General features: G+C 46.3%; 1 gene segment (V, D, J or C); it reads left to right on the forward strand.

The window, feature by feature from the left end:
- Nucleotides 1-787: 787 nt before the first annotated feature.
- Nucleotides 788-24,579, forward strand: LOC115097017. The segment is given in 8 exon segments: nucleotides 788-972; nucleotides 1,817-2,158; nucleotides 2,430-2,750; nucleotides 4,168-4,287; nucleotides 11,088-11,450; nucleotides 12,708-13,016; nucleotides 15,166-15,480; nucleotides 24,357-24,579. Coding segments are annotated over 8 exon segments (1,788 nt in total).
- The last annotated feature ends 264 nt before the right edge of the window (nucleotides 24,580-24,843 follow it).

Raw genomic sequence — 24,843 nt, forward strand, 5'->3', positions numbered from 1 at the left:
GCACAGGGGCTGCTTTCGCCCATGCAGGCATCCATCTTCGCCGGCAGCTGCCTCCGGGAGGCAAGGGAGCCGCGGTCCGTCTCCGCCGATATACGTCTCCGGAGGAAGGCTGCAAGAAAAGTAAGTCACTTCGTTGCTACTTTTTTTTCGCTTTTTTGATTTTTTCCGCTTTCATTGCTTTGAGAGGAGGGGAGAGAGGACTGGGGTTGCCCCGGAGGCCAGCACCCATGGACACGGCCAGGGCAGGTAAGGGGGGGGCTGGGGGAAAGTTTGCCGCCTACCCTTACCCCTGCCTCTAACACAGGGGTAAGGGTAGGTGGTAAGTTAGCAGGTTAAATGCGCGGCAAAACTGCAGGTTAAAAAAGCGATAGTCGGGGCGCGCGTTACTGTATGGGAGGGAATAGCTAATTCAATTGTTTATATCTAATATACATGCCGCGGGCGTAAGGGGTTACCCGGTAATTTAAAGAGACGGTAAGAATGGGTTAAAGGGGATAGTGTATCGCGGGTTGGACTAACGCGGCCGAAAAGTGAGTAGAAAGTGGGTTAGAAGCAGGGTAACCGCAGCCGCACTTTTACTGTATTGACCTGAATAATAGAAGGGACTGGATTATGGATCAAAAACAGCTCTTCCATGCTCCATCTCCTCCCCCGCTGCCCCTGAATGAAGGGAGGCAGGAAGCAGAGAGCTCCTCTCCCTCACTTTCACCCCGTCCCAGCTCCCAACTCCTGACCAGTAAACGGTAGGGCAGGAGAGAACAGTGCGGGCGTTGGTGCCGGAAAATAAAGTCGAGCTCAGTTAGCGTCTCATCGGGCGGAGCCGGCGCGGCAGTGTAGTATTATCTCAGGCAGCAAGCAACGCAGTTCATGAGACCGTGGAGAAGGGGAAACGTCGCCGCTTCCAGCTTAGTAGGTTGCAGGTTCGCGGCTCGCTTGGAGCTACCTTAATTGTAGGCAAGATGTCCAAGCGCAGTAAGTCCTCCCCGTGGCTGCTGTGCATTTACACTGCTTGCTAGAAGAAACGAATGGACCAAGTGCCCGATTTGAATCCCATGAAATTGCGGTTCCACCGGTTCATTCACAGTTTTCTTTTTGTCCAACACTCCGCTCAATAAACGGCAAAGCCCTTCGGCCCAGTGAGCCGAATGCCCGTCTTGTCTTGTTATTTGCCCGCGCATTCTTTTAGGGGAGGGCCGTTTGAAGTTGCGTTTGGTCGCCATGCCACTGGCCGGGGTGTGGTTTCAGGAGACGGCAGGTCGATAAGGTGCCGGAAGGTAAAGTCCGCCGGCGTTCACTTCGCAGCGCGGGGCTGTTTGACTCGGTCTGCGGGATGCGCGCTCTCCTGATCGTCTCCCACCTCGTAGTCGCAGGTAGGACGAGGGTAACAACTGAGTCCTTTTCCTCGCATTGCCTCTGCGTGCCGTCCAGTGGGGAAGGAATAGTAGAAAACATTCAGGGAGCCACGGCTTCTAGGGTAGAAAAGACAAAGAGAAATAAAAAAAAAAACAATCTTCCTCTCAATCTGTTATTTTGAACTTTCTGCCGTGCAAGCGCAGACGGGGAGGAGTTAGGAGGTGGGCACGGGATTCCGGGGGGGGGGTTCGGGAAACGGCTACGTGGTGAATGCGGAGGGGCCGAGAACTGCAAGCTTGCAAGTGCGCCAAGGTTTCTTTTTCCGTTTGAACTTGCTCGCCGTGATGATGATTTTTTTGTTTCTTTAAACTCGATCTTGTTCCTTTTTTTTATTGTTTGCTCGCTGCAATAGTTGCAGTAACGCGTATTAACCGCTGGCCTCCCCCCCTCCCTTGGCTTTCAGTTACCCTGAGGGTGAACACGAGCCCCGCTCAGGTCTTCAGCCTGGTGCACCGTGACGTCCTCTTGCCCTGCGATTTTCTCCGAGCGGGCGCCTTCCGGCTGGAGGACGTTGCGGTGAAGTGGACGGCCAGCACGAGGGCCGGGAAGAGGCCGGTGTACGCCTTCAACGGAAGCCACAGCCAGCCTCATCGCCCCGGGGCCGCCGTGGATCTCCTTTCGCTGACCGGAGGCCTGGCGTCGCTCAGCCTGCACGATGTCACGCTGCACGACGAAGGGAATTACACGTGCACCGTGTTAATAAGCCCCGAATATGACAGCGGGACAGTGCAGCTCAAAGTTGCAGGTAACTCCGATTTTTCACTCATTTAAACCGAAAAACAAAACACTGGATTAACACTGGGGGTTTAAAACCCTGCACTTAAATCACAGAACAGGGATCGCACTGTACATTGCATGCAGTGGGGGAATTGGGAAATGATGTGTTATCCATTTAATAAAATACATTTTGGAAATGTTAATTCTAAATTTAGAAACATCCCTGCCCGTTTTGATTCCAGACGACCGAACTGTTTGAATGGTCCTTCTTATTTTTTTTGTATTCTGTTGCTGCGCAGCTCCGCCTGCGGTGGAAATATCGCCGGCAGACCCCCGCCTTGCAGAGGGGGAAGAGAAGACCTTCTTTTGCGAGGTTCAGCATTTCTACCCCGTGGACATTGACATCGCCTGGCTGGTAGAGCGCGCTGGAGACCGGAAGGTGCTGACGCAGGGCATCTGCACTGGCACCGCTGCGCCCAGTGCGAACGGCACCTTCAGCGCCCTGAGCCGCATCACCGTGGTCATGGCCAGGGATGATGGAGGGGCCCTGTACATCTGTCAAGTCAGGCATGAATCGCTAGAACGGCCTTTAAGAAGAAATACAACTTTATTTTTGGCATGTAAGTGATTGTGAGTAGACTTTTTTTTTTTATATCACAGGTTTATCTAAAGCAGTTAGTATAGCTGTGTTTAAAAAAGGATTGAATAAGTTCTTGGAGGAGAAGTCCATTACCTGCTATTAAGTTCACTTAGAGAATAGCCACTGCCATTAGCAATGGTTACATGGAATAGACTTAGTTTTTGGGTACTTGCCAGGTTCTTGTGGCCTGGATTGGCCACTGTTGGAAACAAGATGCTGGGTTTGATGGACTCTTGGTCTGACCCAGTATGGCATGTTCTTATCAGTTTTGTACAGCTTAGGTTTAAGTTCTTGTGTGTTTCATGTCAAATCAATATAAAATCTATACGGAATAGCTGGGGATTTCATACATATAAAGCCATCAGAAAAGTCATTGTTTGTTTTGGCTCTTTAGTTCCTATTTTCTCTCACACCCTTAACCATACTTAAGCTAAGTATGGTAGTCACCATGGGCAAGAGAGCAGCATTCAGCTTCCAGACTAAGCCACCTCCAGTGCTGCTCCTTGGCCAGCTATCAAAGTAGCGTTTGGTTGTTTCTGTAGGAGAAGCCGGACCAGGAGTCAAACTCTGGCCTTCTCACTTGAGAGTTGCATGCCAGCGAGGAGGCTACTGATTCTGGACTTGGTCTTGGAGTAGTCCCTAACCAGCCTGGTTTTTAGGGTATCCACAGTGAATGTGCCTTCATTTTAATGCAAATCTATCTCATGCATGTTCATTGTGGCTATCCTGAAAAGCAGATTGACTCTGGGACCAGCTTCCTGCACTCTGTAAACCAGAATCTTTTGGAGATGCAAGATTGTGTGAAGCAGGAGAGCAAATTTTCTCTTTGGTTGGACCTGAGTAATGGAGCTCCCTCCCTGAGAATTTGAAGGCTAAAATTGATGTAATGAGTTTTAGAAAGGAGTTAAAAACTCATTGGTTCTCTGAAGCTTTCATAGATTTAATTATATGAAGAGGTGGATTGTAAACTTCAGGACTGATTGGCTTTGATTATTTAAACAAGATCATACCTTTTAAATATAGATGTTCGCTGACAAGAGGCACCCACTGGAGTATTGTTATGCACCAGGACTGATTTATTATTATTTGTATTTGAGTTTGTCTTTAATTATTTGTTTTATATTATTTTGTGGCTGTTTTTATTATAACTCCCTCTCAATTTAAAGATACATGAGTCATAAGTGTAGGCCATAGGGCCTCAGCTCAGTTCTAGTCCTGTGTATGCCTGATGCTGTGGTTCAAGAAATGCTTAGAGCCAGCAGCTGAGGAGAAAAATCCTTTTTTAAATTAAAGTCTACAATTAATATAATAAGGTATACTATACTACTGGTACTGCAGTCAGGCTAAGATTTGCTCACTTGTTGGAATGGAATTATAACCAGGGACTTCATTTACAGCACCACAGAGATACCACCCGGAAACTGGACTTGTGCTGGGGGTGGTCATTATCAGCGTTTTAGTGACTGCAGTGAGCAGTATATTCTTTACTGTCTTCTATCAGAAGCACATCGCAAAAGGTAATTTCCCATTTCAGTTTTTCATGACTTTCCTGTCAGATATTGCTTCTCAAATCTGTGCTTGGGACCCCCCAGCCAATCGGGTTTTGCGGATACCCACCACGAATATGTATGAGAGGCACTGTATTTCTTTACTGCCTTTTCAAAGTCAACCCAAGGCAATTTTCAATACAATTATAAAACAAAATTGAAACAAGTACATTACAAACAAAGTGCTTGATGACAAAATTGATAAAACAAGCAACCCAACAAGATAGAGCACAGAAAATCACATAAAGACAAATAGCATCAAAGAGTCTGCAAATAAGCCAGGAGTTAACAAAAATAAAGCTAATAGATTTGCGTATTCTCGTTATTATTATTCTTGTCTCGTGTATATTCCTTGTGCACGATGTCCTGTAAACCTGACTGGCTGGGGGCAGGAGGTTGTAGAAGTCCTGCATAAGGGTACAGTCTGCAGCTACACCCCCCTTCCTAGTGTTGGCAACACCAAAGGGCTGGGAATGTGGACCTTTCTAATTGCTTTAGAGTAAACTGCCTTGTACTGTAGGAGTTAGTGGACAGTGACTTTCATGTCACAAAGAATCCTCACAACACACTTCATCAGTAGGAGTCCCACAGGGCTCTTCCCTGTCTCCTACTCTATTTAATATTTACCTCATACCATTATGCCAACTTCTTACCGACCTCAACCTCAAACATTTCCTGTACGCTGATGATATCCAGGTCCTGATCCCCATTAAGGATTCCCTTGCAAAAACGCTGACTTTCTGGAACACATGCCTTCAAAAAATTCAACTCCTCCTCACCAGCCTAAACCTGGTACTAAATTCCGGCAAAACTGAACTCCTGCTCATCACCTCTGAGAACAGCACCTTTTCACCAACACAAGACACACCAACAATCACACAAGTGAGAGACCTAGGAGTCCTAATTGACAATCGCCTGAATTTCAAAGCCACCATTAACAAAACAACCAAAGACTGTTTCTACCAACTACAGGTGCTGAAAAGAATTAGACCTCTTTTCCATGCCCAAGATTTCAGAACCATCCTGCAAGCATCATTTTTTCAAAATTAGACTATTGTAACACCATCCTACTTGGTCTTCCCGCTTCTTATACTAAACCGCTTCAGATGGTACAAAATACAGCTGCACGAATACTGACAAACTCCAGGAGAAGGGATCACATAACCCCCATCCTAAAGAGCCTCCATTGGTTACCTATACACTTTAGAATTATTTACAAGGCCATCCTTACCACATACAAAAATATCCACCTACTGGCTCCCATCGACATACAGATCCCTCTCCAACTACATAATTCAACAAGACCAACAAGAGATGCATACAAAGGATCGCTACAGGTACCACCGTCCAAATCTACCAGACACATCACACTAAGACAGGGGTCGGGAACCCATGGCTCGCGAGCCAGATATGGCTCTTTTGAGGGCTGCATCTGGCTCGCAGACAAGTGTCGCCATACTTCGCGGTTCCCCGCTGACCCAGCTGCTCCCCGGTCCTCCGCCGCCCGGGCTTAAAATGCTGTCAGCCCGGGCGGAACGCGGCAGGACAGCTGGAGTCAGCGGCACCGGCGTGCTCTCTTCTCCTCCCCCCCCCGGCCCGGAAGAGGAAGTGGAGAGCATCGGGTGCCTGCGCGGGAAGAAGAGACCACACTAGCGTGGTCTCTTCTTCCGCGCAGGCACCCGATGCTCACCACTTCCTCTTCCGGGCCGCCGGGGGGAGGAGAAGAGAGCACGCCGACTGGAGTCATCCGGGTGCCTGCGCGGGAGTCATCGTGTGTCAGCCGGGTGCCAGCGCTGGAGTCATCGGGTGCCTGCGCGGGTCTTCCCGCGCAGGCACCCGATGCTCTCCACTTCCTCTTCCGGGCCGCGGGAAGAAGAGAGCACGCCGGTGCTCTCTTCTTCCCGCGGCCCGGAAGAGGAAGTGGAGAGCATCGGGTGCCTGCGCGGGAAGACCCGCGCAGGCACGCTAGTGTCCGACGGGAAGAAGACTGCAGCGCGGCTCGGAGGAAAATGAAAATCTTCAACCGCGGCCGATGGGACTCCGCCTTCGCCTCCGCGAGGGCTGAAAATGAAGGAGGTTAGCGTTGGGAGGTGGCTGCTGCTTCCGCGAGTTCCCCGGGGGGGGGGGGGGGTGGGAGAGAGAGAGTGAATGAGTGAGCAAGCATGTGTGTTTGAGATCCTGTGTGTGTGAGTGAGAGATTGCATGTATGTGAATGATTGAGAGCCTGTATATGTGAAAGAGAGTATGTCTGTGATTGAGATCCTGCCTGTGAGAGAGAGAGCATGAATGTAAGTTTACCATTGGGAACCTGTATGTGTAAGTTTGTAATTGAAAACCTGTTTGTTTGAAAGAGTATGTGTGTATGATTGAGATCCTTTGTGTGTGAGAGAGATCATGTGTATGTATGATTAAGAGCCTGTGTGTATAAGTAAGAGAGAGATCATGTGTGTCTGTGTCTGATTGACAGCTGGTTTAGGTGATGGAGCATGTGAGTATGTGATTGAGAGCCTGTGTTTAAATGAGAGAGAGAGACCATGTGTGTCTGTGTGATTGAGAGCTGATTTAGGTGAGGGAGCATGTGAGTATGTGATTGAGAGCCTGTGTTTAAATGAGAGAGAGAGACCATGTGTGTCTGTGTGTGATTGAGAGCTGATTTAGGTGAGGGAGCATGTGAGTATGTGATTGAGAGCCTGTGTGTAAATGAGAGAAAGAGAGGACATGTTTGTAAGCATGTGAATGAGAGTCTGTGTGTGAGAGAAAAAGACAGCATGTATTTATGTGATTGAAAGCCTGTGTGTGTGTAAGCGTGAAAAGATAGACAGCATGTGTGTAAATGTGTAATTAAGAGCCTATATAAGTGAGAGAGAAAAAACATTTGTATATGTGAGTGACTGAGAGCATGTGTGTATAGGTGTGTCATTGAGAGCCAGTGTGAGAGAGAGAGCGCTGGTATGTGACTGAGAGAGGAGAAAGTTCCAAGCAAACCACCCCACCTCCTGCTAATTCAGAACAATCTCAGGACACCTGGATATCAAACGTTCCCAGGTATGCAGAGCAAAAAAATTTTTGTATCCTTATTATTTTTCATTACTGGATCTTTGTGTCTGCTATTTTGAAATATTTTGTTGGTATCTGGAAATGTTTTATATGAGTTTTTAATTATTGGATATTCCACTCATCAGCTGTTTCGAAATATGTTCTTTTTGTTAGTACAGTTTTACTGCTGATGATTTTATATTTCTTGATTTGTTTTATAAGGATGTGTGATGTTTCTTTTTTCCTTTGTTACACTGCATACAGAGACTCTGGCTTGTTGCAGTTTCCAATTCAGTTTTTGTCTGCATGCTTCTTGTTATGCGTTTTGGTCTCTTTATTCTATGTTAGGTGAGGGACAGCACGTGATTCAGGTGAGGTTTTCTGCTGGCGTGTAGTTTCTGTGTAGGACTCTATAGCAGCCTGACTTGGTCCGTTTTCCTAATAGGAGATGTATTGGTGTCTTAAGGCCTGGTGTAATATTTTCAGAGACTTATTGTACTTTAAAAGTGTGATCTTACATAAAATGCACACATTTACTTGTATTTAGTTTTAAACATATTGTATGGCTCTCATGGAATTACATTTTAAAATATGTGGCGTTTATGGCTCTCTCAGCCAAAAAGGTTCCTGACCCCTGCACTAAGAGATCGGGCATTCTCTACAGCCATTCCACCGTTATGGAACTCTATCCCTTCAAACCTCAGACTTGAAACATGCATCTCAACCTTCAAAAAAAGACTAAAGACATGGATATTCACACAAGCATTCCCGGACTCAAACTGATCTACCTTCCACGCCAATCCTTACCTTCACATACACCATGACTAACCTTCTTGTTTGAATTTTATATTATTTTACACTATCGTTACATGTTTGAATTAATAACCTGTCCTTTCTCTTCTCTCTCTGCCAAGTTCTAATCTCCCTGTTATTTGTAACTGCCTTTTTCCGCACCATTGTTTTAGTTTTGTTTACGATGCACACTTGTTTTAATGTGAACCAGCATGATGGGACTGCGTTCTCGAATGCCGGTATATAAAAACCCTAAATAAATAAATAAATAAATAAATAAATGTCAGTGTCCGGGGTACTAAGCATGCGGAAGTAGGTCTTCTCGTTAACAAGCTCTTTGGTCTTGTTGCTTGCTAGGTGAATGTAAATTGTATTATTGAAGATGCATCCACCTTCAAATTCTAACTTAAGGGCAAAAATGTGGGACTGTGTTTCAAGCATTCAGGCTTTTCCCATCAACTTCCTTTTGTGTTTCCTGATTACCGGATTGGGTACCCATTGAGCATTTTAGTGGAATAACCTCTGCCGTTCCTATTCATCCCAGCCCTATAACAGGTTTACACAGTTCTGTGATGGATTCCTGTTCTAGTCCATGGATAAGAAAAGGTTTAACATATTAACATGAAGATGATTTAAAAAGAGTGTTTTCTCCCCTTTTATTTTATGTTTACCTGCTGCCATCCTTCTAAAAGGAAGCAGAGAAAATACAAAAGAGCATATTCAAGCAATACCTAAAATATACATCCGCTTCAATGAAGGTTACCTTTTTAAACAGGCGAGCGGGCGCACATGTGCCCGGGTTTGTTGACTCACGCCCAAGGACGTGGCTATTTTATAACATTCGCGTGTATATGCATGCATGTTATTAAAAAAAGGCTGAACGCGTGCACATATGCGCGGAATATTGAGTGGGCGCGTGCCTATGCATGCAAATGCTGCTTCTACCACATAAGTGGGGGGATTTAGGTAGAAGCGCGCCAACCCAATTGCCCATTTTCCCAGTTTGTTCTCAGTTAAGGGATAGGACTTCCAAACCCCGCTGATCTGTGTAATTCTTTTTATTACTTACACGCCATCCATAGCAGAAGTAAAGTTACACGGCAGGGGACCCCGTTGTGTGCCTGTGCTCGTGAGTATTTACATGCTGGTTTCAATGTGAAATCCAGGAATGCCCAGACTGTGCCCACGCCCTGTCCCTATTATGGGAAATTTGTTTTCTGCACGCAGCAGGAGATACACGTGGGCGCCTTTTTAAAATCTGCTCGATGCGCACCGGCCCGACATGTTCGCGTGTCTCTCGGTTTTGCCGCATGCCAGGCTTTTAAAATTTTACCTTTAACTGTCCCTATCCCCCACTCCTCTCTCGTGAGGGGTAGGTACAAAACGAACAATCAAAAATATCATTCCTGCCTCACCATTGCCACAAATGTTCCTAGCAATTTCACAATCTCTCCTGAAGGAGCCGCCAAATGGGCAGTCCCCTCTAGTTCACCCATTCAGGAGTGACCCACAGTGGGCCGGCCCAGAATGACAACTTTAAGCCTGCCATCTCTGCTCCCCCTCACCCCAGACAGCATACCAAGGTGGCTTAGGCGACCCTCGTCAGCCTGATGGCTGGAGAGGCGCAGGCTCGGGGGTTTCTTGTTTGCCAGTAAAGGCTGCCGTAGTAGAGGCAGCTATCTTCTCTCCCTGGGCCTGAGAAAACCACAGGGATCTGTCTGGATTCCACACCTACAACACCATGGTTTGAGCTATGGGTTGACCTAGAATGATGACTTTTAACATGCACATCCTGCAGGGGACAGGGCAGCATCAATACACTGCCTGTACTCATGAAGGTACTGTCTGATAGAGATGAGCCTTGTTTTTCTGGCTTGGGTCGAGTTTCAGTTCGGGTGCATTTTTCGACAAAAACGAAGCTGGAACCTGAACCCGAAACCAGAAAAATAAATTAAATTTAAAAAAAAATCCGAATCGGAAAAACCCCCAACCCTTCACTTTTACTGTATTACAACCCCCCTTCCCCTCACCATCCCGATCCCTCCCCAAGACTTAGTAAAAGCCCTGGTGGTCCAGCGGGGTCCCGCGAGCGATCTCGCCCTCCGGGCCGTCTGGCCTGCTACAAATCAAAAAGGCGCCGATGGCCCTTTGCCGTTAAGATGTCACAGGGGCTAGCGGTGCCATTGGTCGGCCCCTGTCACATGGTAAGAGCACAAGATGGCGCCGGCCATCCATTGCTCCTACCATGTGACAGGGGCCAACCAATGGCACCGCTAGCCCCTGTGACATCGTAAGGGCAAAGGGCCATCGGCGCCATTTTGATTCGTAGCAGGCCCGACGGCCCGGAGGGCGAGATCGCTCGCGGGACCCAGCTGGACCACCAGGGCTTTTAGTAAGTCTTGGGGAGGGATTGGGATGGTGGGGGGGGGGGGCTGTGAAGCAGAATCCAAATGGGAATGGATCTTGGAAACAGCATACAGTCATCAGTTGTTGTAAGTGCCCATCTAGTGCGGTGTTTCCTAGCCCTCTCCTGGATGCACATCTGATCACTCAGGTTTTCTGGATATCCTCAATGAATATGCATGAAAGAGATCGGCATGCATTGAGGACTCAGTGTATGAAAATCTCTCTCATATATATTCATTGTGGCAATCCTGAATACCCAACTGGCTAGGGGGTGGCTCCAGGAGAGGGCTGGGAAATGTCGATCTACTGTCATGGTTGCAGTGACTACTAATCTCTGATCACACACTGATGTAGTATCTGATCTAGTGTCGGATTTTAATTATGATTTTTATTCTGGAAATCTTGTGGCCATAAGCCCTAAGGAAGACAAATGCTGTAGGCAGACAACTTCCCATAGGAAAGGCATTTTACACATAACACATCTTCAGTGGCTCTAGGACGCAGACCTGCCTTATCTTTCTGCATTGTCTTTACAGTTGGCCCTCTGGATTCATTGGTTTTATTGCCAGACCTCATCACCATTAATGAGAAGACTGTGTTGACGTGCAACATAAATGGCTTTAGACCAAAAGCGATCCTCGTTAGATGGTACATCCAGAAGGAAGTGGTGTGCCCGAGTGAGGATGGTGAGGAAGAGTCCTCCTCCTTTCTTCAGCCTCAGGAAGACATAAGTCACTTAGCAGAACAGCATCTGGAGAAACACGGCACCCTTTTCAGTGTAACGTCCCGTTTAACCTATGTCCCCACGGTCAGAGATGATGGGGCCACCATTACATGTAGTGCTGAGCACAAAGCGTTGAAAACCCCTATTCAGAAGAGCGTGTCTATGAAAGTTACTGGTGAGTTCTTTCTTTTGGAATTTGATTTGTAAATAGAGGCCGTTTAAAAAGGACCTCTCCCCCCATTCTGTGTTTATGGAAATATAATCTATTGATCAAGACGTTTAGTGGCTTTTAACCCACAATACCTTCTCCTAATGGAACCTCTCTTCTCCCAGTATCTTGCAGGCAGCAAGTAAATATTTTTGTCATGCATAGGAGTCAGTAATATTTTAGTCATGGTCAAATCACTTGGTTCAAATCTGGGTTTGAATTCTTGCCTTAAATTTACTTGGTAAATAAGATTCAGCTTTATTAAGGTTCAAATCTGATTATCCTCTCTAAACTTTGATTACTCAGATTGGTTTGGATTTAATGGATGATTTGCAAATTCAAAGATGGTGCAACTAATTGAATCCAGATTGGGTTGCAAAATTATAAATTGGGTGAATTTGTTGGTTCCAGATGAGTTGTGATTGGCTTGTATTTATTCAAGTCCTTTCCTGGCCTGGCCCTATTCAACTGATTATTTGACTCTCTCATTTCAAATCATAGTTCATTTTAGATTTAATCTGAAGCAGTTTTAGCTTATGAATGCAATTAAGTAACATAGAATTGATAAGAATGAAAATGGTAGAGGATCAAAGATCCGAATATGCATAAGGTATGATGTTCTACAAGTGGTCAAGTTTGTATTGCTAATAGCTGGAAGATAGTTTAGTCACAACTGTGCAGACGGGAACAAGTTGGCAGACTCTGTGGACCAATAGGTTCTTCTCTGCCATCATCTACTAAGTTTCTCTGCTGCTGTTTTCCTATGAGTTTCTGATTCTTAGGATTGCACAGTTTGATCAGATTCTGTAAAATGATAATCAAAACTCTTCTTGTTTTTAAGTCAACATCTGCAAGTTTTGTTTTGATCCCTTAAATTTCACGGAGGCTGATTGTTGAGCTGACTATCTGTCAGGTTTAAATTTTGGGGGGGGAAATAGGTCAAAACTGTGCAAAACATTTGCAGATCTGTGTAGTTTTTTTTTTTTGCAGAATTTTGTAACAGTACATCTGCAAAAGTTCCACGGTTGGGTTTGTTTTGCACAAGCTGTCATGTATTTAGTTGAATATCATGGTTGCCCTGTTGCAAAATACTTTACCACATACTGTAGGCGTAGGTTTTAATATTTTTGCTTTAAAACAGAAACTTACTGCTGTTTTCTATTGCATCTGCATATATAATATTCATTAAATTGTTTTCCTAAAAGGAAATATATTTTTGTACAGCTCGACCAACAAGTCATTATATTACCAGCTGGCCTCAGGTTCCGAAGTTGGGAGAAAAGTTCGTTCTCAGCTGCATCGTGGAGAAGTTTTATCCAAAGCGCATTGCTTTAACTTGGTTTAAAAATGGGCAGCCAGTCGACAACATTGCTCGGTTTGGGCCTTTTCCTTACGAAAGTGACTATTACAGCATTTGGAGTCAGACTGAGTTTATCCTTACCAGGGATGATGAAGGGGTGATTTATACTTGCCAAATCAACCACAGTAGCTTTGGAAAGGTTAAAGAACTGTCCTATGAAATTAACTTAAAAGGTGAGTAGCATGTTGATAACTTCAGGTGACTTGAGGAGGAGCACTGGGAAGATCCGATGGCATGGATCCTGTGAGTGCAAATCCTGCTCTGTCGCTGGATTTAGATGATAGTTTAGGGAAGTCCTTTTGGATGTTATGGTAAATATCTCATCTGATTATGGCAGCGGCAGTCCTTGCGTCCCTGAATCTGGTCACTAAGTGTTGTTCCTAAGCAGTGACCACCCATCTCTCCCCTCCTTAGAAACAGTATGGGGCCGATTCATCCCAGTTCTTCATCTCGGCAATATTCATGGTAGGAAGTGCTGCATCTGTCCAGTAGCCGTCACCATTGGTGCATGGCTGCACATCGTTCATGCGGTTAGCAAAGATTGATACCCGTTCATCACCAGAAATTGTAAAATACTAAGGTAGAATTATCTGTCCCAGAGAGAACCTTCTGCCAGTCCAAATCTCTTCAGAATATGTGACCAGACGCATTTCAGTGTTTTTTTTTTTTCCCCATTTTGTGTGCATAGCTACGGCGCTTGGCACCACCTCCACCCCCTGTCCTCGCCTTTTCTCTTCTGTCCTCCATTCTAAGCACAGATTTTGTGTTTTCTTACTTCTGGAACGAGCTCTCTTTGGATGCCTCTCTGCCAATGCAGACCAAACCCCAATCTTTTCCAACTTCTCTGTCCTGGACTCTAAATACCTTTCTTCAGTGTTGGCATCCCACTTGTCATTCAGCTCTGCATCATGGCCCTTATTTTGTTACTATTCATAGTTTCTTTTCTAGTTCCAGCATTTTTATTGCTCATGCAAGCATATGAAAAGGGACAGATGAAACACGACTGGGAAAATGCCATCGTTTTCCAGTCATGACTTAGTTATTAACAGAGCGGGCATATTACAGCTCTAAGAGATAAGAATCCAAATAGGCTTCCAGCCTCTCAAAACGAAAAAGGCGATCATAATTTTCAACAGCTGCTCTTTAACACATGCTGTATTCCACCAAAATGCCTCATTAAAGTCTTCCCAATTAGCAAGAGCGATGTTTACTGCTGTAGAGAGAGCAACATGTCAAAAACTTACAATATTTAGATGTAATTGCAGCTTAAAGTATAGCTCGTTTCAGAATAGTCTCATCGGCCAGAACTCTCTTACGATGTTTTGGCCAAAGCACCACGTAAGAACCAGGGGCAGGCAGCTGCCTAGGGAGAAGCACTTCCACCACTGGTTTGTAAGTCCCCGTCATTGGAAGTGCTGCTCCTGTGCAGCCCTGTCCTTATTGTAGGCCGGCCGGCTGACTCGACATCAAGGGGAGCCCGCCACAACTCACTTGAGCTGGGGGGGAAGCTGACTGCCCCAATGCCTAAGGGCAGTTGGAGAGTTAAATCTGCCTGTCTCCATGGTTAGGGAAGTGCTCTTTATTCAGAGCGGGTTAGAAAGGTGCTTATTTGAGACTCTAGGGACCGATGAACTAACCCTCAGGAGTTCGTGGAAATGAGCTGGTACTGTGCAAAGTTTGTTTTTTTTTTTCTTCTGATATTGGCTCATTTAAAAATTTATTCAAATTGTGGCAATTGTGGGCATTTTGTTGTATTAAAGTGTAGAAAAATTGTGGATTTTATTGCAAAAAAGCATAACTACAACGTGGAGGTATAGTTTCACACACAAATATAGTTTTGCATATTTTCCCATGAAATTTAGCTACGTGAACAGAGGTAATGAGGTACTTTGCATAATTATGTAGCTCATTACCTAGTTTGCATTGCACTTTGCAAAAGTTAAAATTGCACATGAAAAAAGGGCAAATAGCATATGCAAAATTTTGCTAAAAAATTGCATGGATTATTTGGCATTTTTTCACATCAGTGTGTTTGCAAAGTGCAGTATAGCTTAGTGCAATAGCTTCTTAGCCTGGTATGTGGATTATGTATAGGCTACAACACCTTCTATTGCCTGACATATAAAAATGTTATAATAGATCACATAGGTCCCATCTTCAGATGTGCTTGTCTGAATTGTGAATTTAATTCTAGTGATTCTTTCACATTAGCATCAAAAAAGTAGAATTTTAATCATCCCCTGCTGGAAATATTTATAAAAATCCACACCTATCTAGGTATGAGGGCAGAGTGTCGTATGTCTTGTCTTTTTCTGAATGTAGGAATGCCGCCTGAGGTCCTGTTTATCACCGGCGACCCCTCTCGGCCTGTGGTGGGAGAGGAACTGAGGTTAAGCTGCAGGATAAACAACTTTTCACCAAACGTTATTGCAGTCAGCTGGTTTAGAAATGGCCATCCGATGCCTGAAGGGATCAGTAACTCTCTGTCCATAATGTGTGCAAATGGCTTGCACTCCATGTGGAGCGTTCTGAAATTTGTGCCTGGAACAGAAGACCAGGGAAGTACATTTATGTGCAGAGTTGACCATGTTGCTTCAAAAGACTCCGAAGAGCGATCATACATGCTGCTGTTTTCTGGTGAGTGCATTCATTGTTATTACAGGACCATCACATCATGAGTTCCAAAAAGCAGAGTTGCTTACCTGTAACAGGTGTTCTCACAGGACAGCAGAATGTTAGTCCTCACATATGGGTGACATCACCAGGATGGAGCCCAATCCAGGAATACTTTTGTCAAAGTTTCTAGAACTTTGACTGGCACCTACTGGGCATGCCCAGCATGGCACTAACCCTGCATCCAGCAGGGGTCTCCCTTCAGTCTCAGTCGCACACTTAAACTCTGGAATTTGTTGCCAGAGAATGTGGTTCGTGCAGTTAGTATAGCTGTGTTTAAAAAAGGATTGGATAAGTTCTTGGAGGAGAAGTCCATTACCTGCTATTAAGTTCACTTAGAGAATAGCCACTGCCATTAGCAATGATTACATGGAATAGACTTAGTTTTTGGGTACTTGCCAGGTTCTTGTGGCCTGGATTGGCCACTGTTGGAAACAGGATGCTGGGCTTGATGGACCCTTGGTCTGACCCAGTATGGCATTTTCTTATGTTCTTATATAGTCAAAAAAGCGTGCGAACAATAAATCGCAAGCATACCCAACTCCGCGGGGTGGCGAGTGGGTTTCGTGAGGACTAACATCCTGCTGTCCTGTGAGAACACCTGTTACAGGTAAGCAACTCTGCTTTCTCACAGGACAAGCAGGATGGTAGTCCTCACATATGGGTGAATAACAAGCTGAGGATTCCCACGCATGTACCAAAAGCACCCAAAGACGTGCAACAGGCATAACAGGGGTGGCCTTTTGGATAACGGGCAGCCTGAAATTCCCAGCGGTCTGTAGGATGGAAGTTGGGTATTAAGCTGAGAATAGATTGCGCAGAACAGACTGTCCAAAGATAGATTCTTGTGTGCCAGCCTTGTCTAGACAAGCAAGACTCAATATGGGGTAAATACCCCATATTGAGTCAGTCATACTTTTTTACTCAAAGACGTGCCAGAGCAAAATTTGCACACATTCAATATATGTTCCTCTCATGTGTGTACAAGGAACATAGAGAAATTTTTGGACACACATGTAGTGAGTCCTTACCATACATAAGGATTTCATCGCACCAGTTTTGCAGAATACATATGTTTACTACACCAAGTTGTCCAGCCTGAATCAAATGATTCTGATGTATGCTCAATCACATTGAAGACACCCATTAACAATAGCCCCTGAGGCAGCTCCTGAGGGAGAGAAACTCGGCCAGAGTCGGGCTTTTTCCAATAAAGGCTGATTTTTCACTGATCAGCTTGTTTTTCCTTGCTTGTCAGCACCTTGGATCGGTTTCCGATTTATTTCCTGAGTCCAGCCTTGTCCAGGCAATAATGGGCTGCAAAGGTATGGAGGGAACTCCAAGTAGCAGCTTTGCAGATGTCAGTAAGAGGTACAGAACGAAGGTGTGCTACCGACGTCGCCATTGCTCTAATGGAGTGCGCTTTAACACGTCCCTGTAGTGGAAGGCCTGCTTGTTGGTAGCAGAAGGAAATAGTCCGTCAATCAGGAGGACAGGGTCTACTTTCCCAGCGGGATTCCTAGCTTAAAGTTATCAAAGGAGACAAATAGCTGGGTGGACTTCCTATGGCCTACAGTGCGTTCCAAATAAAAGGCTAGTGCACGTTTGCAGTCGAAAGAATGCAGAGCCCACTCACCAGGAAGTGAGTGGAATTTTGGAAAGAACGTAGGCAAAACGATAGATTGATTTAAATGAAACTCAGATACTACTTTCGGTAGAAATTTAGGATGAGTACGAAGGACCGCCCGATCATGAAGAAATTTTGTGTAAGAGGGGGTAAGTAACTAGCGCCTATAGCTCACTGATCCTACGAGCAGACATCAATGTAAGAAGGAAGAGCATCTTCCAAGAGAGATGCCGTAACTCGCAGGAATGCAGAGGCTCAAACGGAGGTTTCATGAGTCGCGCTAAAACTACATTAAGGTCCCAAGCAGGGGCCGGGGGACGGAGTGGGGGCTTGAGGTGAAACAAGCCCTTCAGAAAGCGCACTACTAAGGGCTATGTCGAAATAGAGACATCCCCTGTACCCCGATGGAAGGCGGCCACCACATTGACATGCACCCTTATGGAGGAGGTTTGTAAACCCTATTCCGAGAGGTGCCAGAAGTAGTCTAAGAGCTGAGTCATGGGGCAGGGCCTTTGCAGCACACCACAATGAGAATCTCTTCAATTTGGAATGGTAAGATTTTCTAGTAGAAGGCTTTCGTGAAGCTATCAGGACCTGAGATACAGAGTCCGAGAGATTGAGCGGCTGCAGAATCAACCTTTCAACATCCAAGCTGTCAGCGACAAGGCTTGAAGGTTGGGATGGTGCAATTGTCCGTTCCTCTGCGATATCAGGGACGGATCCGTGCCTAGGCGAATCTGCGGATACACTGGGAGGTCTCGAAGGATGGGAAACCATGCCTGCCGTGGCCAGTAGGGGGCTATTAGAATCATTAGGCCCTCTTCGTAGCTTCACGAGAGTCTTGCTGATTAGAGGAAGTGGTGGATAGGCATAGAGGTGGCCCTTCGCCTAGGACAGGGCGAACGCATTCTGTGGTGGAGCTTGACGACTGCAATACAGGAAGCAGAAGTTGTCCACCTTGCGATTGTGAAACGACGCAAAGAGGTCCATGCTCGGATATCCCCACTTCCAAAATATCCAGTCTGCCACCGCGGGGTTGAGGGACTATGCGTGGGGCTGAAATGCTCGGCTGAGATTGTCTGCTAGAACATTGTCCACACCCGCCAGGTAGGTAGCTCTCAGTAGCATGGCATGAGAGAGAACAAAAGCCCCAAATTTGTGCTACCTCCTGACATAGGAGGTAGGAACCGGTTCCTCCCTGCTTGTTGATGTACCACATTGCTACGTGGTTGTCCATTTGGATTAGGATTGTTTTGTTGGACAAGCAATCCTGGAATGCGCAGAGAGCATATCTGATGCTCGGAGCTCCAGAAAATGTATTTGATGCTGTGACTCCTCTGCCGACCAGGTTCCCTGAGTCTGCAGGTGGTTGACATGTGCTCCCTACCCTAGAGTGGAAGCATCGGTTGTAAAGATTATCTGAGGTTCTGGAGTTTGAAACGGTAGCCTTTTGAGCAGGTGGGACTCTCGGATCCACCACGCCAGCAAGAGGCAAAGCTGCCTGGTGATATGGATAATGTTGGACATTGAATGATGTGCCTGCGACCACTGGGATTTTAATGTCCACTGCATTACTCTCATGGCCAGGCGAGCCATTGGGGAAATATGGACCGAGGACGCCATATGTCCCAGCAAGATGAGTACATGAATGACGAGCTGTCGTGGTTCGGCAAGACTGTATAGCACGCGCCAGCAACACCAGCGTGTGAGCTCGGTCCCTGGGAAGAAAAGCCCTTGCCTGGATCGTGTCGAGCTCCGCTCCAATAAAGGAGAGGATTTGAGACTAAATCAGATGAGACTTCTGATAATTGATTAGAAATCCCAAGGACAGTAGCAGCTACTCCGTAAGATGTAGGGAGTGAAGAACCCCTTCCGGTGACCGAGCAGGGATAGACCGAGCAGGGATAGACATGAGTGCCTAGTCTTAAGTATGCGGCCACTACTGCCAGGCTGATGCAAGGCCGAATGGAAGTACCCGGTACTGGAAATGTTGGTTTCTGACAAGGAACCGGAGGTACTTTCTGTGAGACGGGGTAATTGCTATGTGCATGTAGGTGTCTTTTAGGTCTAGAGAGCAAAGCCAATCCCCTTGTTGGAGAAGTGGTAGTAAGGAGCCTAAAGTTACCATGCAAAACTTCGCTTTCCGAAGATGTTTGTTTAGGGCCTGAAGGTCTAATATGAGGCGAATGCCTCCCGTCTTTTTTGATATTAAAAAATATCGGGCGTAGAAGCCGTGTCCCCTCTGGGAAAGAGGAACTGGTTCTATGGCATTTGCTTGCAGGAGGGAAGTTATTTCCTCCTGCAGATGAGTGGTCGGAGGAAGTCCATCCCGGCCAAGGTGGAGTGTCCGGGACAGAGAGGAAGTTTAGATGGTAACCTTGAGCTGCGACTGACTGGACCCACTGGGCTGTGGTGACCTTTAGCCACATGGTGGTAAAGTGGCAGAAATGGCAGAGGGGGAAGACTACATTCGCTCCCTAGCCGGAAGTCAAAATCCCGAGGCAGTACTAGGTTGCGCGGGAGGTTGTGCCTTCTAAGTCCGTGGCTGCCGTGGTGGAGGCTTCTGGAACGGACAAGCCCGTGCTGATGGAGGATAATATCTTCGGGCTTTGTACACTGGTCGTTTCATCTCCCGTCTAAACGGCCGTTTGGAGGAAGTCAAACTCAGCATGAGCAGCCGAGAACTGACGCAGGGTTTCATTGTGATCCTTCAGCTGGGCCACCGTCTCCTGGATTTTTTTTCTCCAAAGAGATTATCCCCTGTGCAGGGAATATCAACCAAATGATCTTGAACCTCCGAGCGGAGATCCGAGGACTTCAGCCAAGTCCAACACTGAGCACTGATGCCGGCCGCTGATAATTGGGTTGCCATATCAAATACATCATACGCCGACCTGACCTCATGCTTCCCGGCATCGAAGCCTTTCTTAACTATCGAGTTCAGCTAATCTTGAAGCTGCTCTGGGAGGGACTCACCAAAGTCCTGCAGTTGTTTGAAGAGATTCCGATTGTATTGGATCATATACAATTGATACGACTCAATACGTGAAATAAGCATAGCTCTGTGGAACACTCTGCACCCTAAAGCATCGAGGAACTTCTGCTCCTTCCCAGGTGGTGCTGCACTAGATAGATCACATCCGTCTTGCGATTTACAGGAGGAACCGTCCCAGGATGCTCCAGGTTGCGCTGCATCAAATCTAGCAGAACCTCATGGACTGGGACAGACATTACTTCCTTTGGAGGATCCAGGTACTGAAGTACCTCCAGCATTTTATACCTGGAGTCCTCCTCTGTCTGCAGTGTAACGGGAATAGTCTCCGCCATCTCCTTGATGAAGCTAATGAAGGAGAGGTCTTACGGCGGACTCTTACGCCTTTCCTCCGGAAGCAACGGCACTGATGGGACATCGGCAGAGTCTTGGGAATCCGATGTGTCATCCATCCATGGATCATATGGCTGATTCCCCGCATCCATCAGTGGTCGTTGTGGGACAAAGGGACCTCCCCTGGCTGGAGGAGGTCTTGGCACCGTGGTAAAAGATGCAGATTTTTTCACACGAACTTTGAAGTTGCATCACTTAAAAAATTAAAAATGACCGATGATTAAATATTGTGGCACCAATTGGATGTGCATGGCACACTGAATCATGTGTACTTACCTCACATTTTGCCCAGATATGATGGTCATTGACAATTATGTGTTGATATTTGTTGTTTATTGATTATGGTATGTCAGGTCCTCTCTAGGCTGCTGAAATAGCGCCATCTTTTCCAAACGTGCCCGACGGCCCTTCGGAGTCATTTGGGCACAATCGGTACATGTCTCCATGTCATAATACACAGACCAAATGAGGGTCTGTGATCGACATTGTCCTTGGACAGTCAGGGCACCGACGAAAACCCATCGCCATCGTGGCCGTCAAAATTTAGGCCGGCCGCGGTCTGTGCCAATAAGGCCTACACAGGTCCCTGCCGGGAACTGACCAAAAACGGGGCAAACTTACCATACAGATGCGGCAATCGGCGGAGAAGGGAGACCCCTAGGGGGTATAAACTTTTTTGCAAGTTTTTAAGCAAATTTCCTGAGAAGAAAATTCCTGTCAGTAGCTTGTGAAGAGCATCAAAAAATCCGTGTGGCCAAAGCTGCGCAGAAAAAAAGAGACTGAAGGGAGACCCCTGCTGTATGCAGGGTTAGTGCCATGCTGGGCATGCCCAGTAGGTGCCAGTAAAATTTCTAGAAACTTTGACACAAATATTCCGGGATTGGGCTCCATCCTGGTGATGTCACCCATACGTGAGGACTACCATCCTGCTTGTCCTGTGAGAATGAGAGGAACCTTTAGAATTGGGCAATACCATGTCAATAATTATAGAAACTGTTTGTGTCTGTGTTGATTCCATGTAGTGGAGGGCTCGCTCCTGGTCGCTGTCCTTAATAGCAAGAGTGGTAGCAGCGGGAAAAGTGATGCATTCCATCTTGTAAGAGGGCATTGAAGGGTGTCTTCTCTTATATGTGAGAATGGTCCCAGAGCATTATTTCTGGAGCCAGTTTTCCTATATAAGTAATACAAATGTATCTCCAATGCAGAGAGTCTGGACTAGTCGATTGAACGGGACACAGGGTAGATCAGCACAGGTAACGCGTACAGGAGAATGATGTGCAAACACAGGGAAAGAAGCAACAGACAGGTCGATACAGTAACGTGCGGTTAAAGATTCCCCGTCTGTAACGTGCTGGGAGCGCACAATACAGACGAGTAAGGCGATCCAGCGATACAGTCTCCAGTTTCACGCGTCCTTAGCGCTTCGTAAAATAGACACATAACCCTTTCCGCACGCAGCATGTATATGATGTGTAAATGAACGAATTAGCTGTATAATGAAGGAATTAGCTATTCCCCTCCGATACTGTAACGGGCACTGATATTATCTCCTTAGTAACCCGCTGTTTTGCCGCGGCCTTAACGTGTTAGTTTACCGCCTCCCCCTAGTAGGTGTTAGGACTGTGAGTCTAGTAACAAATCCATCGACACCGCTTAAGATACTCAAAAACAATAAAACACAATAAAAAAAAAAGCGATACAGAGATGATCGAGAAAATGTAATGCTGTGGGACACATAAAACCTGTCAGAAAAAAAAAATAAAATTTTAAATACCTGTCGGAGGGCCGCGTGGGTCCAGGCGGCTGGCGGGATCCGGGGGGCGGGTGGTCGCGTGTTAAATCTAGGCCGCGGGCGGGTGGACGTGCGTTAGTTTCAGGCGGCCAGCGGCGGGTGGTCACGTGTTAAATCTAGGCCGGGTCGCACAGACGCGCATTCATCCAGGCGGAGGAGCGGGCTGCCTCTGGCAGCCCCCACCGGCAGTGAATGAATGCGCGCCTGTGCGACCCCTGCGATTCGGCGCTCAAGGCGTGACGTCACGACGCCCGACGTCACGGCATGTGACTGCCTTGAGCACCGAATCGCAGGGGTCGCACCGGCAGTGAATGAATGCAGGCTCCTCCGCCTGGATGAATGCGCGTCTGTGCGACCCGGCCTAGATTTAACGCGCGTCCACCCGCCCCCGCTGCCGCCACCTGGAACAGGCGCCCACCCGCCCGCGGCCTAGACTTAACACGCGACCCCCCGGATCCCGCCGGCCGCCTGGACCCACGCGGCCCTCCGACAGGTATTTAAAAATTTTGTTATTTTACACTTCCTGGTGCATGTCATTTCAAATGTCATTTCAAATGACATTTGAAATGACAGGTACCAGCGCACCCAGGTTACTGTATAGGCGCTGTATTAAGCGCCTATACAGTAAAATGGGTTGCGCGGGCATAACCCTTCCCTAACGCTTCACAGCCGCGGCATGCATTTGCATGCAATTAGAAGAGAGTATCAGGCGCTAGGTCAAGAGAACTGTGCGTGCGGGGAGGAAGGGTGCGCCTGACACTGCCGCACTGTTTCTACCGCGGCCTTACAGTATCGAGCTGAGAATTTGCCAAACAAGGGAAAAAAAACCTCTTAAAAACTCAGACCAGCAAACAAGGGAAAACAATTGGCAAAAGTTTAGTTTTTCCCATATACAGTGTGAAATACAAAGAGTTACTGCAGCAGCCGCGCACAGATCAAAACCTGATCCAGGACTGGGTAAGAAAGTCAACTCAATGATGAGAGATTGCTAACTGCAGCACAGGACAGTGGAGTATGGACAAGATAATTCACGGCTGGCAAATGCAAACAAATGCAGATTTTGTAGAACATTACTGGAAAGTTACACATCTCAATGCTGGCTGTGAGGTGCTGGTGTTAGAAGACAAGGTGACGTGGCTTATCCACTGGAAACTGTATAAACCCTATAACATTGCTGTACCAGAAAAACCCTGGGATCACGACGCTGACAGAGTTGTAGAGAAGGAAGAAGCTGTGATCACTTGGGACATTTCTATCCCAGCTGATAAAAAGCCCAAACACAAAGAAACTGGACACTGGTAAAGGAAACAAAAAAAAATCCAAGAATGGCACTGCTGATAGAAGTGTCAGTACCAAGCGGTAACTCTGTGCAATGTAAATAGAGAGAGGAGATCCCTGAGTATCAAGAAATGCAATCAGAGACCAAGAAAATGTGGCAGAAAGATACAGAAAAAGTCTCAGTTTTATGTTTAAAACTGTTTATTGATTAGACAAAAGTGCAACATACATTGGTTCCTTAAGCAGGTCAAGCAACTCACATGGAACAGTCATTGAAACAATCACATTTTTCCCTTGTTTTTACCCTCGCCCAGGGGGCCAGCAGTAATAAAGCAATAAAAAACAAATAAACCTAATGACTCGGTGCACAACACTGTGATACCCTCAGAGATCCTACACTTATCAAATAGAGCAACGTCAAAGTCCCCCCCCACTCCATAACAGAAAACCATCCAAACGCACCTTGCTGTGTGCCTGTCCAGATGACTTTCTAAGAACTCGGGCACAAGGCAGGTATGAAGAAGTTCATTAGCTGTAAATATGAGAGCTTGAGATCAAATCCATGTTCTTATAGCCAACATACTCTGGAGCAAGGCTTCCGCCTGCATGGTATGCACAAAACATATTGTCCTAGGAATGAATATGCATTTACTGTACCTGAGCTCTTAGATGAGTGCACTACATTTTTTGCCTGTTAAGCTAGGTAGGAGTGAACCAAGAAATGATATTTACAAATTTGCAATGTTCTTTTATTGCAGCATGACTTCGATGCAGACGAAATCCGCTGATGAGTAAGGGGAAAAGCCATGCCATGTCCCTCAGCACTGTCCTTTATATTCTCATATCAAGAAAACCCAAACTGGTGTGTTGCATGCACTGGAGTCAGATATATGTGCTGAACAATGCATACTTTGCTTGCACAGTTTTTTTTGTACTCATGTTTTTTAAAAGAAATAAACTTTGTATTATCCTTTTATTGTACTTGCTGTGTGTGTGACCTGCTGAAATGTATTTGGGTAATAATATATTTACCCACTTTGAAAGTTAACTTTCAGAGCAGAAACATGGAAAAACAAATGAAGAGTAGGAGTTAGCTGAAGGAATAAGGGAGGATAAGGATGGATAAAAGTGTGAAGAAATCAGTCACATCAGGAGATTTGGTGGGGCAGAGGACATTCTGCAATACAGGATGTGACTGGAACTGGAGACATCTGAAACCAGTCAGAAGAACTTGCATGTTCCTCA

This window comes from Rhinatrema bivittatum, chromosome 8, assembly GCF_901001135.1.
Source record: "Rhinatrema bivittatum chromosome 8, aRhiBiv1.1, whole genome shotgun sequence".
NCBI lineage: Eukaryota > Metazoa > Chordata > Amphibia > Gymnophiona > Rhinatrematidae > Rhinatrema > Rhinatrema bivittatum.